The sequence below is a fragment of the Humulus lupulus genome, chromosome 2, assembly GCF_963169125.1.
Source record: "Humulus lupulus chromosome 2, drHumLupu1.1, whole genome shotgun sequence".
Classification (NCBI taxonomy): Eukaryota; Viridiplantae; Streptophyta; class Magnoliopsida; order Rosales; family Cannabaceae; genus Humulus; species Humulus lupulus.
The window spans coordinates 249,882,069-249,899,585 of record NC_084794.1 but is presented as its reverse complement, the minus strand read 5'-3'; the positions used below and the strand labels follow the sequence as shown (position 1 = coordinate 249,899,585).

The window sequence follows — 17,517 nt, the reverse complement described above, 5'->3', positions numbered from 1 at the left end:
ATGATAGGATTTTATCCATTCACTGTAGGAGGATCTCCCCCTCCTGCAGTGATATCAATTCCTTGCTCTGTATCCTTTGTCGCCAGATTTGTTTAAGCTAGAACCTGAAATGTATTACATAGATTTTTAGCAACGCTTTCCCTGTGGCAATTACTACCATCTCTCTTCCTTCCTTTCCCTTTGACAATACAGAAACCCTCAGCATCTATATTGTCCTGTTTAGTAGAGACCTGCCTTTGATCTTTTGGTATCCAAACTTTTGACCCATTTTGCTTTTTGCACAAAGTAGATTCATGTCCCAATCCCTTACAATGTGAGCAAACAATCGGTTTCCATTCATAATGCACCATCACATCCATTTGGCAATCCTTCTCATTGATAAAACTTATAATGCTAGGAAAATATTGAGCTATAGACACCTCAATCATTATCCTTGCAAAATTAAGCTTCTCCTTAGATTTTGTTACAGGATCTATCTTTAACGGTTGCCCAATTTGAGACACAATCTTGAATAATGACTGCTCACCCCAATATTTCAGATCAAGATTTGTTAACTATATCCAAATTGGCACTTGTTGCATATCTTCCTTCTTAAAATCATCATTTGCATTCCAAGGCTTCATGATAAGTGGTTTCTTGTCAAAGAACATGATTCCATTATTTAGAACAAAGTCTCTCTGCTCCATTGTATTGAATCTCACGATATAGACACCCTGTCCTAGCCCAGCCACTTTGTCAATCCCCATATTCTTCCAAATACGTCGACAAAATCCTTCAAGAACAGGCAATGGAGGATTGGCTCCTAACACATAACAAACTAACGATGGACTCCAGTAATTCACCTCCTCAACAATATCTTCCATATCAATTTTAACAATTTCATTCATCTGTGTTGCCAAACCAGCATCTCCTCCTAGACTATTTGGAATATTCACATTACTCGATCCAGGATTAGAAGGAGAATTAGGGATAACCAGAGCCTTACCACTGCGTTGAGCATCACGCTTTTCCAACAGATGGGAAAATTGAACCTTGATCTGAGTCCTGCGCTGCATTTCAGAAGGAGAAAGAACCTCTGTCCCGTTCGCTATCCCACTCCCATCTTCATTCTGAATGGGCTCTTCATCCTCTGAGAACAACACCGGTTCCACTCCAATTAACTCCACCATCGATTTAACTTTCCTCGGCGCCTCTGAAGAAGAAGGGCCATGCTTCAGTCTACCACGCTTCTTCTTGATCTTGGATCCTCCTGCCATCTCACCAGAACTAAGCCGAGAGAGAAAACGAAGAAGAAGAAGAAAACTGGGGGTCTATCAATATATTTCTGTTTTAAAAAATCTTCATTTTTAGATTATATTATTTCATATACATATTGGTTACCTTCAAAACTTATTTGTAGAAAATTTATTATCTTATGATACCGATGATTTATTTTTAGGTTATATTAGGATGTCTTATTATTTAAGAATCTTTTCAGTAACCTTCAAGTCTATTTAAGAAACGAATGAGTTGTCATATAGTATAACAAGTTAACATATAACTTATTAGTAAAATTTACTTCAGTATACTACATAGTAACTCTTGAATGAAAAGTTATAATACACTTTTTGGTCATTGTAATTTACATGTCAGTAATAATAGTTTATTTTATTAACCACACTGAAAAGAAACTTAGAAGTTACTTTCAAATTATAATTAAATATACACATTTTGGTCTCTTAAATAATAAGACACCATAATATAACCTAAAAATGAAGTTATTTTTTTTTTAAATATAACTAATCAATATCTTAAGATAACTAATTTTCTATAAATAGGTTTTGGATAACATAAAAGTATCTTAAATAATAAGACACTCAAATATAACCTAAAAATGAAGCCATGGTTTTAAATATAACTAATTTTCTACAAATAGGTTTTGGAGGTAACCAAAATGTATATAAAATAAAATAATATAAAATTAAAGCTTTTTATGAAAAGGTAACCAATCAATATCTTATCACTATTGTAAGCAACCAAAAGATTATTTTGGAACAACCAAAATATTATTTTTGAACATCCAGAAAAATAGAAAAATTCGAGCAGTGAGATTGATGCCTCTTTTCCTGTGCTGAGTTGACAAACTTCTCCTTTTTGAGTTTCATGTAGTTATTTTGAATTCAGATATATTTTGATGATGTGACAAAGTATATTTACAAATAAAATTTCTTAAGTAATGTTTGTAAATAAAATTTAAAAAACAACCTGATGTATAAATATTCCCAAAATTTTGTTGATATGTATGAAAATATTATATATATAGATAGATAGATATATCATTATGCAAAAGTTTCCTTATCTGCCTCCTCAAAATGGATTATGTGAGTTTTATTCTTTTCTCACTAACTTTTTAATTCATTCATGATTAAGGTCTTAATATAAATAACAAGAATTATTCTTTTCTTATATGTTTCTAAAATTATAGACATGTATAAAATTTTCTGAAAATGAATAGTAAATATGAAACAAACAAAACTAGATCATTGTTATTTTTGTGTTTTTTTTCGTTGATTTTTAGTTATTTTTTTAATTTATTTTGGGTTGATGTCTAGTTTTTTTTAAATATAATTGAAGTTGATGTCTAGTTAATTTCTAATTGAGTATATATTTTGTGAATTAATTTAAGTTTCTTTTATGTATATATACCCTTGGTATACTTTGAGTATAATTTTAGTTTATATTAAGTATATGTTGGGTTGATTTTTATTTTTTTTAAATGTTTAATTAAACTTTTGTGATTTTTTTACGGTTAATTTTTAGTTTATTTTAGGTATATGTATAGTTGTTTTGATGTATATTTTTTGTTTAATTTTGGTATATGTTGGCTACATTTTTAGTTTATTTTGGATATACCTTGGATTTAAATACATATTTTTAAAAATAATCTTTGTGTTTTTTGGTAATTTTTTTAAAGTTATTTTTTAATTTATTTTAGGTACATGTTTAGTTGTTCTAGAATATATTTTGATTAGTTGTTCTAGAATATATTTTGAGTTACTATATTTTGATTTTTTTGCATGCTTACTATATCTTGTGTTGATGTCTAGTTGTTTTTTAACAATGTATTTTTGTAACTAAAATTTTTAAAAACATATTTTTTGAAAACTTATAATCATATTAGAGACCATAAAATATTAAAAATAATATAAAAAAGTGTATTTATGAAAAAATCTATTAAACTTTTGCTGGTTCCGAGCTCGGACATCGGGACACCTTACTATGTCCACATCACTTTTTTTTGAGAAATATGTCCACAAGTGAAAATGAAAATGACATGTAAAATAATTTCATGAGAATAGAACTGTCAAAATAAATATCTCGAAACAAATAAAGTTAAGGCCGAATAGTCAAAATCAATGTCTCAACAAACAGTTGGTAGCATAGCATGATAAATATACTCACAAATAATAATGTAATGTAAGTATACGTAGGAGTAGGACCATGCATGCAAATATATGCAATGCAGGATATGACGACAGAATAACTTCCTACATCTCTTCTAAGCCCCTTTTCTCGATATATTGCCTTAAAAGAAGATTCAAAACGAGAAGGAACACACCAAACACTAGCTGGATATATTGGTAAAAAATCACTCGCATTTGCAACTTCTTTGTGGTCTTCTTCATTGCGGATTTTGCCTTAAAAGATCGAAATCTATTATTAACCAATTTTTGTCTTCTCCCGAAGAAATGGTTTAATCTTTCCAACTTCAAATCAGCATCCTTGCGGTGAGATGTAAATTTTGTTTTATTTTTAAATGTATTTCTTTGCCTTTTTTTTTCCTTGTAAAATATAATTTTCCAACTTGAATTATTAGTGTTAGAGATAAATATATTGTTTCAATAACTATTACAACTTAAGCAAAATTATACAAAAGACAAAGTGATTGATTAAATAAGTTACAACTCTATTGCAAAAAATACATGTAAATATAGAAAGATATAAATGGAGAGAGTAATAGAAAATACAACTCTATAAATAAATGATACAAATAAAGTAAATGATGTAGAACAAAATATATAGATAGAAGTAAAACTCTACAGAAAAAAGATATAACTAAATATAAAAGAAGAAATGATAGAGGATGAAACAAAAGAAGTAAAAGAATAAGATAAAAGCAAGAAACAAGAATCGAAACAATTCTATCACTCACACCACCACTGTGAATAGCATTTGGGATAACTAACTTGAACAAGGTTTACAACCTTTGTCCAAAAGCTTATTTCTATCTATCTCAAGCACTAAGGGAACTCTCACAATTAGAAATAACTATCTGGAATAAACTAGCCTCTAGGTGAATTTCTAGCAAAGTGCTCTAGTGGATAGAAATTAGTGTGTCTTACAAGTGAGCGTTAGGCTTCTATTTATAGAGTTTTGAGACACTCTTTGAATTTCAAATTCCACAAACCCCCATGGTTGTTACCAATGTTAAATTGGATGTTTATGGAATTAAAAAGGAGTTTTGGGAGTTACATGAGGTGTTAGAACCATCCAAGATGGAAAATGTGTTATGGAATTGGCTGCCAGTGTCCCAGGCCGCGACTAGGGATGTTCCTCGCCGCGGCCACTAGTCTTGGACCCCCAGGCTGCAGCCTGGAATACTCATGGCCGTGACCACCAGACTTTTTCAGCAATTCCACCTTCGCATTTTACAAAACACCTCAATACCCTTCCTACATGATTTTGTAACTTCCATACACATTATGGGAGTTAAAGTCACATCTCCAACAACCATATCACTTATGGCTTTGTGAAAGTCAAACACAAAATGGGTAACACATAATCTACAAATTATTGGGTAATATTTGGGAGTTACAAATTTGTAACTGATTTTGTAACCCCAAATATGTTACACATTTGGATATTCACACTATCCAAAACATGTAACTCTCATATATATTATGTTACAATATGTGACACACTTTGTCACATTATTTAATCTAAATATTATATTATATAAATAATATAACATTCCCCCACTAGATTAAATAGTTCACCTTTTGCAACAATTATTTAATGAATAAAACAGTATATTTAAAATATAACATTTCCCCCACTTGATTAAATAATTACCCTCTCTTATAAAAGTCATTGCATTGGTGCGTAAAGTAAAGCGTTTTTCAACTTGGACTTTACTATAGTGTAATTACCACAAAGTTTGTTGAAAATTTGGTTGAACTTTACTAGGCATTGAACCAACGTTTCTTAATAACAATTCGGTGATAACACACACTTTTGCTATGTTTACTTGATACCTCTATGTCTCACTTTGCACCGTTAATGACCATGTGGACTTTTCATTCATGGACGTTCTTAAGAATACTCCCAATTCTCATGAGAGGCGACACCACCCCTAGGTCCATATAGGTAGAAATCTTACAATATTTTGTTACCATACAATACTTGTCTTCTCAAGACTAAGTTCTATTAAAAAACCTCTCGGCTTTAACCCTCAATTTGGTAACTCACAAGTACTCATATCTCAGATGAGACTATTTTGAGTACTACTAATATTCACTTGATTGACTTCTTATTACCTATTGAGCCTAACACTAGTTAAGTAACTAGTATTATGACATGTTACTATCAATCATGAATCTCTTTATGGAGTTTAAGTCCCATCCCTTGAGATGAGGTAGCCACTAAATCTCTCGTTAGTGGGTTAGTGAAAGGATCTGCTAAATTTTCACTTGTTCTCACATATAGGATATAGAGATGACTCCTCTTTGAATCAATTCTCTTACATATCCGTGTCTTAGACTAATACTGTAATGCCCCAAAATCCCTAATGTGGTTTAATGGTCGGATTAGTAGGCCAGGAGGGCCATAATTGATTTATTATGTCATTAAACTATAATATGCATGTTTATGTGAATTATATTATAATATGATGTTAAATGCATGCATGTGGGTCCACTTTTCATGACAGGGGTATTTTGGTAATTTGGCCCATTGAGGGCATAATTGTATATTTGTATGCATGTCGGTGATTTATTGTTGAGGCCACATTATAATGTGTATTTGTTCGAGCTATTCGGTATGAGACGATCTTTGAGTGCAAATTAGCGGTTTGGTCATAACGGGATTAAGTTCGAGGCTCGGAGTGAGTCTCGGGGTGATTTAATGATTAGAGCGTTGCCGGGAATTAAAGGGTAACGGGATATGAATTATTGATATTTGAGAATATCGAGACTAGCGGGAATTGGAGGGTGTTAATTATGATTAACGAAATAGGCGGGAAAGGACGGTTGTACCCTTGGAAGCCTTTAGAAACCTTTATTTGACCTAGGGGCATTTTAGTCTTTTCACACCTAGGATTGGTTTAAGTCATTGAAGGCTGTAGAAGTTTACCCAAAACAGAGCAAGTTCAACACCTCTCCCGTACACCATTTCTCCTCCTTCTTTCTTTCAATTTTTGACCTTAATTTGAAGAATCAAGCTAGGAAAATCAAAGGTTAGAGCTTAGGAACTTGGTTCATCCATTGAAGAGGACTCAATCTCAGCTTGAGGTAAGAATTCATCCATGAATTTTAGTTGTACCCTGTTTTTCTTATGGTTTTCAATCAAGAGAATTTGATGTGTCTAGTTGGGAATCAATGGAAGTTTGAGGAAGATTACTTGGGTTTTGATGAGGGTGTGATATGGATGAAGTTTTGGGGTTGAATTTGATGTTAGGGTAATGTTTGGGACTGGTTTGAAGGGTTGTTTTTCAGGGGAAATCGCAAGGAAGAAACCGGGAAAAACCTGGTTCTGCAGATGGCGCCCCAGCGTTAGGCAGGGCAGAGAGCTGGGTCTCTCTGACTTGGGACAGCACCCCAGCGCCACTCAACAGTGCCGCAGCACTGGTCCATTTCCAGCAAGCCTATTTTAGGGCTCGGGATGACTTTTAAGGCTCGGGGATGGGTTCCTTTACCTTGTTTGGGTGGATTGGAGTCCCGAGAGTGCGGGATTGGTCCCGAGAGTGAGGTTTTAGATTGTGAACCTCTTATTGATTTACTTTATTAATGAATTTCAATTGGTTATGACTAGGTGACCGCTAAGGGACTAAAGGGGAGATCGTTCTCAAGAGTCGTTCTTTTATTATTTCTCGCTCGAACCCGAGGTAAGAAAACTGCATCCTGTGTTTATGACATTCGTGGTTATTATAGAGGCATGTTGATTGTTAAATGTGGAAATTGATTGCATATTAAATTCTTAGCAAATCTTGCTTACTTGTGTATGGCACTGACTAGTCAGAATCGGCATTGGTCGCGTGTCACTGACCTAAGAGTCAGAAACGGCATAAGCGTCAAGAACGCAGAGCCGATAAAAGATTAGATCTAATCGATATCGACATTGAATGACTCATATGGGGTATTAATGCTGGACCGACCCTAAATTTGATGAAAATTATAAGTGCTTGTCTAGTATATGACTAGTTACTCAGAGCCAGGGTCAAAGGCCTAGGTGGCTGTTTGTCACATGGCTAAGGGAACGAAATCCCACAGTTGTGACTCTATGGTCACTCGGTAGGTTTATGTTGGTAACTATTCATCAGATACCTACCTCGTTTAAGCTAGTGAAGTGACCACTTATCTGTAAAGGGTACAAAACCCACTTTAGTGACTTTTACAACTGTCACTCCTCTATTTTGGACTATAAGTCCTGAATGATTATTATGAACATTGTTGATATTTATTCATGCAGTATTGAGTTTTCTTGCTGGGCTTTGGCTCATGGGTGCTATGTGGTGCAGGTAAAGGGAAGGAAAAACTCACCCAGCCTTGAGTGGAGAGCTTAGGTGGCGATGTGTACATATGCGGCTGCTTGACCACCACGACCAAGGAGTTCTCAGGGGAACTAGGGGGTTTACCCTATTTTTGCCGCTTAGATAAGCGGGTTGTAAATTTTATACAGTAATGATCGTTTTGCATTGTAAATAACTTGTAAATATTTTTATGGGCCCATGAACAATTTTATGTTTTAAATAAAATATAACCTTTCCTTTTGATTGGTTTTCCACCTTAACCTATTAATAACATCTAGAAGCACGTTTTTAACCAAAGAACTCGGTTAGCGAGTTAACTTCACGGTTCAAAATTCACCGTAATTGTCTTGGGGTAACCAGGGTTACAAATGTGTCTAGACTTCCCATTATACACTTCACTGTATGCCCAAGCCAATGTTGCTTGGCTATCACAATGTATCAATATAGTGGATACATTCTCTTTTATTAGAGGTATCTCCATCAAGAGATCCCTTAACCATTCGACCTCTTTGCTGGTGGCAGCTAGAGCTATGAACTTTGCTTCCATAGTAGAGTGAGATATACAGGTTTATTTCTTTGAGCCCCAAGAAATTGCACCTCCACCAAGTGTAAATACCCAACCAATGGTAGACATGTTGTCCCCAAGATTGGATATCCAACTTGCATTCGTATACCCTTCTAAGATTGAAGGAAATTTGGAGTAGTGAAGGCTTAGTCCTTTAGTTTTCTTAAGATCACCTAGGACTCTCCCAATAGCTTTCCAATGATCCACAGTTGGATTACTTGTAAACCTACTAAATTTACTAACCGCAAATGCTATACCAGGTCTAGTACACTGGGCGGCATACATGAGACTCCCTATAGCACTTGCGTACTCCAATTGAGGCACCGCTCTTCCTTCATTCTTCTCTAGTTCAACACTATGGTTGAATGAGAATATTGGCTTCTTTAACCTTGAGATGGTTAACTTTGTTCAATACTTTCTCAATATAGTGGGCTTGTCCCAAAGAAAAAACCCCCACTATTTTTCTTCACTTTGATACCAAGTATGGTATCAACTTCTCCAAAATCTTTCATCTTGAATGTTGATGATATAAGCGTCTTTGTTTCTACTATCTCTTTCATGCTATCACTTAAGATGAGCATGTCATCCACATATAGACAAACAATGATCATATATCCCTTACAAGTTTTGGAATACAAACACGTGTCTCCATTGTTATGCCTAAATCCATTAGACAAAATGGCTTGATTGAATTTCTCATGCCATTGCTTTGGAACTTGTTTCAATCCATATACAGATTTTACAAGTCTATACACTTTATGTTCATACTTTGGTAGGACTAACCCTTCGGGTTGTTCCATATTGACCTCCTTGTTGAGATCACCATTAAGGAATGTCATTTTGACATCCATTTGATGAACATACAAGTTGTGTATAGAGGCCGAAGCGAACAAAATTCTTATAGAAATTATTCTCGCAACAAGTGCATAGGTATCAAAATAATCAATACCCTCATTTTTCCTAAACCTCTTAGATACTAATCTAGCTTTAAAGGTTTGGATTGTGCCATCGGTGTGGTATTTCCTCCTAAATACCCACTTACACCCAATTGGCTTAGACCCCGGTGGGAGGTCTACTAATTCCCAAGTGTTATTGGAAAGAATGAAATCCATCTCATCATTGATGACTTCTTTCCAAAATGCAATATCTCTTAATTTCATGACTTCTATATAAGTCTTATGATCATCCTCAACAAGAAGTACAATTGGAATTTTCCTAATGACTTATACTCTATTTCCTTCTACCATGTAGAAAGAAATTCGTTGAGAATTTATATCATCCAATCCTGACTTTTCTCTTTTCTATCCCTTTGACTTCTTCTAAGTTCAATGGGTTGCTCTACATTCTTTTGAGAATTCTCCTCTTGAGAATCATTTTTGGAAGTAGATGCTTGATAATTATTCTCATATAACAAATTCTCCTTTAGAGATGTTGAAGACTGAGAATTGTTGTCACATAACATGTTCTTAAAGAATTCAACTTCTCTAGATTCTATCACAACATTAGACTCTAGATCTAATAGCCTATAAGCTTTACTATAGTTGGCATAACCGACAAAAGCACACTTTATGGCTCTTGAACCTAACTTTGTTCTATTAGTTTTGTTTTTCTTGCAATATGCAAGACACCCCCACACTTTGAAGTACCCTACATTGGGTTTTCTTCCTTTCCATAACTCATATGGAGATATCTCATTTTTCTTCATCGACATTCGATTAAGAATGTGACAAGCGGTTAATAACGCTTCACCCCATAAGTTGAAGTTCAACTTGGAAAACACCAACATAGAATTTATCATCTCTAGATAAGTTCTATTTCCTTTTGGCAACACCATTATGTTGTGGTGTATAAGGTGCGATGCACTCATGAATTATGCATTTTTCTTCACAAAATGTATTGAATTCATTAGAGAAGTACTCACCTCCTCTATCATTTCTTAGCACCTTAATCTTTTTATTAAGTTGATTTTCAACCTCTAATTTATAAACTTTATAAACATAAAAAGTTTCATCTTTATGATTTAAAAGAAACACATTGATATATCTACTAAAATCATCTATAAAAGTAAGAAAATACATTTTTCCACCTCTAGTCAAAACACCATTTAGTTCACAAAGACCACTATGGATTAAATCAAGTAAATTAGATGATTTTTCTACACTAGGAAGTGGTTTCTTTATCATCTTAGCATTAACACATGTTTCACATTTTCCACAGTTTTTAATATTGCATGCAATCATACCACATTTAACTACTATTTTCATGGTTGAAAAACCTATATGTGATAGTCTAAGATGCCATAAAAATAAAGAACCATACTCAACAATATAAGCGGAATTAGCATCTTTATTGATAATATTAAAAGTTACATCATTGGTGCACAACTTAACCATACCCTCATAAGAGTACCCTTTTCCCAAAAATACATTTGACTTGGTAAGAATAAGTTTACCGGACTAAAAAACGACCTTAGTGTCGGGCTTGCCTAGCAAATCTTCACTTTCCAAATTTCTACTCGTTTCGGGAACATAAAGCACATTCATTAATGTGACTTTCTTGCTGGAGGTGAAAAAGACTTCAATTGCCAAGTACTTTGGATTTTCCCTCATTTCCCATTTGAATCTCATGGTTGCCATTTGACTCTTCAAAGGTCTTGAAAAATGATTTGTCATAGGTGACATTGACGGTGGCACATGTGTCATACCACCACCCCTTCACCTTGTATTGGATCGTATTCAACTCACTAAAGGTAGCAACAATGTTCTCCTCTTGAGTTGCATTCATCTTAGGTCCTTGTTGGTCTTTTTCTATGCCTACACTCTCTAGCATAGTGACCATTTTTCCCACACACAAAGCAAGACCCTTTCTCGCCCTTAAACTTGTTTGCGTTTGGACCCAAAGGATTCTCATTACCCTTCTTGCCTTTCCCTTTGTTTTTGGGATGTTTTGGTTGTGATACTGCATTTGATTTGGACGTCTCTCCATTAGACCCTTCCACAAGATTGTTCGTACATATCGATTCCTCATTGATTCAAATATGCTTTTGGATTTCCTCCAAAGAATAATCCTAATTTTTATTAAGGATTCTTTTCCTATAGCTCCTCCAAGTTGGTGGTCATTTTTCCACTATAGCACCAACTTGAAAGGCCTTGGGAAGCTCAATCTTTAGCACTTTCAATTTGTTAACAATTATTTGAAGCTCATGAATTTGAGCAAGAAAAGTTTATCACCAAAAAATTTGAAATCAATATATTGAGAAATCAAAAAATTTTTGATACCTTCCTCTTCCACCTTAAATTTGGTCTCAAGGGCATCCCAAATATCCTTTGCCGACTTGGTCTCGGTGTATAGGTCATAGAGACTATCAGATAGGGAATTGAGGATATGACCCCTACATAGGAGATTGTCCTCCTCCCTCTTGGTCCTAGCAATTTTCACCTCGGGTGTGTCCTTGTCGTTTGGCGCCGGGAGAGGTTCAAGAGTGGACTCTAGGATGTAGGAAATCTTGAGAGTGGTAAAGAGGAATCTCACCTTGTCTTGCCACCAAGTGAAATTGGATCCATCAAAAACCTATCCATCCTCACTAGGTCTTGGTTCATAATCTTGATGGTCTCTCCTTCCATTGAAACAAACAAAGAAATAAGCTTTTGAATGTCAGAAATAAATATTTTGTTTCAAATGGAAATACGAAAAACTATTACAACTCTAAGCAAAAGAATACAAAAGACAAAGTGATTGATTAAATAAGTTACAACTCTATGGCAAAAAATACATGTAAATATAGAAAGATGTAGATGAAGAGAGTAATAGAAAATACAACTCTATAACAAAATGATACAAATAAACTAAAGGATGTAGACCAAAAGATATAGATGGAAGTACAACTCTATAGCAAAAAGATACAACTAAATATAAAAGAAGAAATGAGAAGATGAAACAAAAGAAGTAAAAGAATAAGATAAAAGCAAGAACAAGAATAGAAACAACTCTATCACTCACACCACCAAATAAGTGAAGAGCATTGAGAATCACCAACTTGAACGAGGTTTACAACTTTTGTCCAAAAGCTTATTTCTCCTTTGTCAAGCACTAAGGGAACTCTCACAATTGGAAATAACTCTCTAGAATAAACAAATCTCTAGGTGAATTTATAGTCAAGTGTTCTATTGGATAGAAATTGGGGTGTCTTACAAGTGAGCATTAGACTCCTATTTATAGAGTTTTGAGACACTCTGTTTGAATTTCAAATTCCACCAACCCCCATGGCAGTAACCAATGTTAAATTGGATGTTTATAGAATTAAAAATGAGTTTTGGGAGTTACATGAGGTGTTAGAACCGTTCAATATGGAAAATGAATTATGGAATTTGCTGCCAGTGTCCCAGGCTGCAACCAGAGATGTTCCTGCCCGCGACCGCTGGTCTCGGACCCCCAGGCCGCAGCCTGGAATACTCGCGGCCGCGGCCACTAGACTTTTTCAGCAATTCCAACTTTGCATTTGGAATTTTGTAACTTCCATACACATTAGGATAGTTAAAATCACATCTCCAACAACCATATCACTTATGACTTTGTGAAATTCAAACTCAATATATGTAACACATAATCTACAAATTATTTGGTAACATTTGGAAGTTACAAATTTGTAAATAATTTTGTAACCCCAAATATGTTACACGATTGGATATTCACATTATCCAAAAAAATGTAACTTTCATATATATATATATATATATATATTATGTTGATATGTGACACACTTTGTCACATTATTTAATCTAAATATTATATTATATAAATAATATAACAATCAGGTTATTTCTCTTTATGCTCTTTGTAATCAAACTTTGTATAGAAAAAATTATGCGTCGTTATTACTTATTTATTCATCAATTAAACTAATTTCTTAGTATTTTTTTTCACGCGCGCACATATCTAATGTAAAAAAGAAAGCAAGTTTTACAAATAAAATATTTTGTTACTTGTTTATATTAAGTCTTACCTTATAGAAGGTTGGCTTTTAAAATGTATGTTATGTGTTAAAAGAGTCTATACCATACATATATATGTTCAACATAAAAAAAAAAACTCTTACAAACACTATTTACATATTAAAAGGTTTTTACTCTATATATATATATATATATATATATGGTATTTTAATATTTATATTACATAATATTTTTTAAAAAAACGGCTACAAACAATAAAAGTCAATTCTTGAACACATGGTTGTATTAGCAAACATATAACACTATATACATATATATTTATCTTTACTATTACACATTACAATGATAATTATAAAAAAAACCATGTCGACTAGGTGAAGGCTAAAGAAAAGAAGTCCCACGAATGCAAATTAAGAGAACAAGTATCATATAGTAGCAGTTTCGTTGAGTGTAGCAGCTGCCTTCACAGATGCCGCTACTCCGCCAGGCTGTGTCATCATATTCGGGTTGTTCCGCAGCTCTGCATTCACTACCCCTTCCGCGTCCTCCCGTGTAGCCACCTTGTCTACCGGCAGCTTCGTAGTCGCGTCCTATGACGTATGAATCCATATATATATATATATATATATATATGCAAGTTACATCGACCATACATATAGATATATCAAAGTTGAAGTTGTAAAGAAATTAGGCATGTAAGCGTACGGTGAGAATCCGTCCGAGCTTAATCTTGCTCTCATCAAGATTAATAGTACGATGAATGGACGCCGCCGATAGAGCCACGTCGGCGAGGCCACCTTGTATTACGACATTACTGCCGGTCACTCTAGCCTCCGCAGCTTGAATCGCTGCCGCGTCATTCTTGTCCACCGCCTTATCCCCGATGGTCTTGGCCGTCGTTTCTAGAGCTTCTCCTATTGTTATTGCAATCGCCTCACTCAGCTGAGCTGTGGCCGTCGGCTGACCATACCGACCAACCACCTAATAAAAAATATATAATAATTGAAAGTTAACTATATTGATCAACTTTTTAAAGATCATTATATTCTTCTGACCTCTCCAATAATACCGACTGATTCAGTTACTATGGGGTATCCAGGCACGTCAGTCCTCTGCTAAATCTAATTTTTTTAATAAAATTAAGTTATTCTAGTATGATTATTATTTGTGTTAGTTAATTAATTAATTTTTAATTTCTTTTCTAATTTTATATTACGTGATAAAATGACCAGATGCTTTCTATTTCAATTTTATCGGTGTTTTCCACATCCATTACAAGGAGTACTATCTATATCCAAATACATCCGAAAAAACACAAATTTTCAACTCAATATATTATTGGAATAAAAAGCCTCTTCCTAATGTCATTGCTGCTTTTGTATATACTAGATATAAGTAACGTGCAGTATGCATGTTTGTTTAGTTTTATTTATAGAATTTATTAATTAATTTTATTAAATTTATGTTAATGTCATATAAATTTTGAAATAAATATCCTATTTTAATTAAATAATTTATTTATTTTTATTTAAATTTATGTTGGTTCTAGTTTTTGAATTTGGGAGTGACAACAAGAGATTATATATTATATATTTAATGTAATATTAAATATTATACACGGATTTTAAATTTAAGTTTCTTGCTTGTTTTTTTTTTAAAACAATTTGTTGCTAATTCACAGTAGATGATATTATATGTTTAATATGATATTATTCTAATAAGTGAGTTTAAGTTTAACTAAATTTTATTTAAGTTATAAAACATATGATTTTTTTAAAAATAATTATCATTGTAAAATATTTCAAAAATATGCAATTTTAATTTGTTTAATTATTTATTATTTTAAAATAATTATCACGGTAAAATATCTCAAAAATATCATATTTTAATTTTTTTTTAATTATTTATTTTATTTTATTTAAGTTTAAGGGTTTACAAACTACGGTTAAATATAAGAATATTCCGTTAGAGTCAACATTAAAAAAAATAAAAAACTGTTAAAACCAAGAATTTCCGTTATCTACACACTTAATATATAGAAGATATATATATATATATATTTATTGTTGACGCCGTTTTTCGTCAACTTAAAATGTAGAGCAATTAAACAATAGGAACTGTGGCGCAGATGAATAATATGGTAGAACAACAAGAATTTTACGTGGTTCAGCAGTTAACTCTGCCTAGTCCACGAGTCTATTTTATTAAGACTTGGAGTATTCTGGGAATCCTTCAGAGATGAATTCAACAGAGTTTCTCTCAAGATATTAGAAGATCGATCCTTTACCAATGTTCATGAACTCTCTATTTATAGAGAGTTCTCAGAGTTCATTCCTACATATTTCGGGAAGATACTCCTGCTTATTAATTGAAATAATGATATTAAATGCTGTAACTCCTATATACAAGGAAACGTCCCCTGAAGACCAGGAAAATGGATAACAGACTTGTTAATATCCCTTTAATGTTGGGATGTTATAATAATAAATTTCTTTAAACGTACGGGACGCGTTGCATCAGGTGACTCATCAAATCTTCGAGGTTAGCAACCAGCATCATGTCAGTCAAGGTTTACGGATAAGTTACGAACTAGGCGCCTTATTCCAAGACCAGCTCGGAGCAGATAGGCACCATCGAGGCTGTTACATTTCAAGCTTGTACTCTTTAAGCTCGGGCTACTTGATCCGAAGACACTCGACAACAGATATATCCCAATGATATGTTCTTTTGAACTTTGAAAGAATTTTGAGGTTACATGTATTCGAGGTTGCCGTCTTGCTTCGAGGGTTTGACATCTGGACCACGAACATGCGTTTTATATATCTCGAGCTCACACTTGACGAGTCCAGCTTTCGAGGTCACAATCTCAGGTCTCGAAATCTGGGTGTAACATTTTGCCCCCTCAAAAGTATTAGTTCGAATCCTATGAGAATGAAACTTTTGAACTAATTCCTTCGGGAACCATTCCATCAAACACACTCGAGTGTGGACACACCTCAGCTGGGTATTGCTCACTCAATGTACTTGAGTACCTTGGAAACCTGCCCACGTCTATCCGTCGGCCATCCTTTTGGGTACCATCACCTCACGGGTTCCTAGCCACTTGATCTGATACGGAATCTGGTCAATGGCCCAGATTAATCCAACCCTTTGTATTCCCATGGGCTTATAAATAAGCCCCCAGTCGTCTTCTTCCTCTTTTATTTTCACTACCCCTTCCGAGAGAAAAAAGGAAAGAAAAAACCAGAAACCTCCTTGCCCACTTCTTGCATGTTCTCCAAGCCGAGAAGACAAATCCACGTTGGACTTTTTGACTCAGTGAGATCGCACTTGCAACCGCTCATATAATCATCCATTTCTCTGTTTCCGCGGATCACATTGTGTAAGTTTTATGCTCATGGCTACTTTGCGTTGTTTTTTTTTTCTATGTTTACGCTTCTGTTGCACTGTGGGCACTAGGATTTATTTTTGATCCATTCATTAGTTTAACGCACTAGGATGCTTCGACTGATAGACATTAGATTCAAACCCAGTTCTTGTGTAAAAAGGTTCAAATATAGTTCCTTCTCTGGGTTTTCAAATTTCAGAGTACATATCTTGCACACCAAGATATCGGGTACAAAATTAGGGTTGTTTAAAGAATGCACGATTCCAAAAAATATCACCTTTTTAATAACCGCCACCTTTTTTCCCTGATATTTCGAGATTTCCCATAACATATCCACCTTTCTTCCTTTCGGTGGAATACACGCTCTGAGATTGGCATCATCCTTTGGATTGAGCTTGCCTTGTAGCCTCGATCATTCAAGCTTAGGTATTATTTATCTCTTTATTTCTTGTTCGCTTGGCCCTCACCCTTTTGCTTTCTTGTTAGATGCCGCAGAATTCAGGAAAGTGGTGGGGGTCAAAGCTCGCAATTCCTTACTCACCAGTAGCTTCGAGCCTAGAATCTCCTTTTACTCGGAACCAACGCTTAATTCGGGAGCACGAACTGAGGCGTGAGCAAGAGGACACTCGAGACCACTTCCGACGTCAGATAGACGAGGTCGAAGAAGGGAAAAGGAAAAGACTAAGGGTCGCCCTTTATCCAGATTCGGACACTGAGCTTAGACCGATTCCTCTTGACTCTACGCTCAAAGTAACAATCGCCTTCAAGCCGGGTGATCTTCAATTCTCACTGATGGGGGAACCTTCTACCTCACAACTAAGGAGAG

The 17,517-nt window shown here is 34.5% G+C and overlaps 1 protein-coding gene across 1 annotated transcript; it reads right to left on the bottom strand.

Moving 5' to 3' along the window:
* Positions 1-13,728: 13,728 nt before the first annotated feature.
* Positions 13,729-14,576, bottom strand: LOC133815356 (late embryogenesis abundant protein D-34-like). The gene is made up of 4 exons (XM_062248207.1): positions 14,520-14,576; positions 14,359-14,415; positions 14,009-14,284; positions 13,729-13,893 (listed from the first exon to the last, which is right to left on the bottom strand). Exons 1-4 carry the CDS (start codon positions 14,574-14,576, stop codon positions 13,729-13,731), a joined length of 555 nt encoding a protein of 184 aa, XP_062104191.1.
* Positions 14,577-17,517: the final 2,941 nt, after the last annotated feature.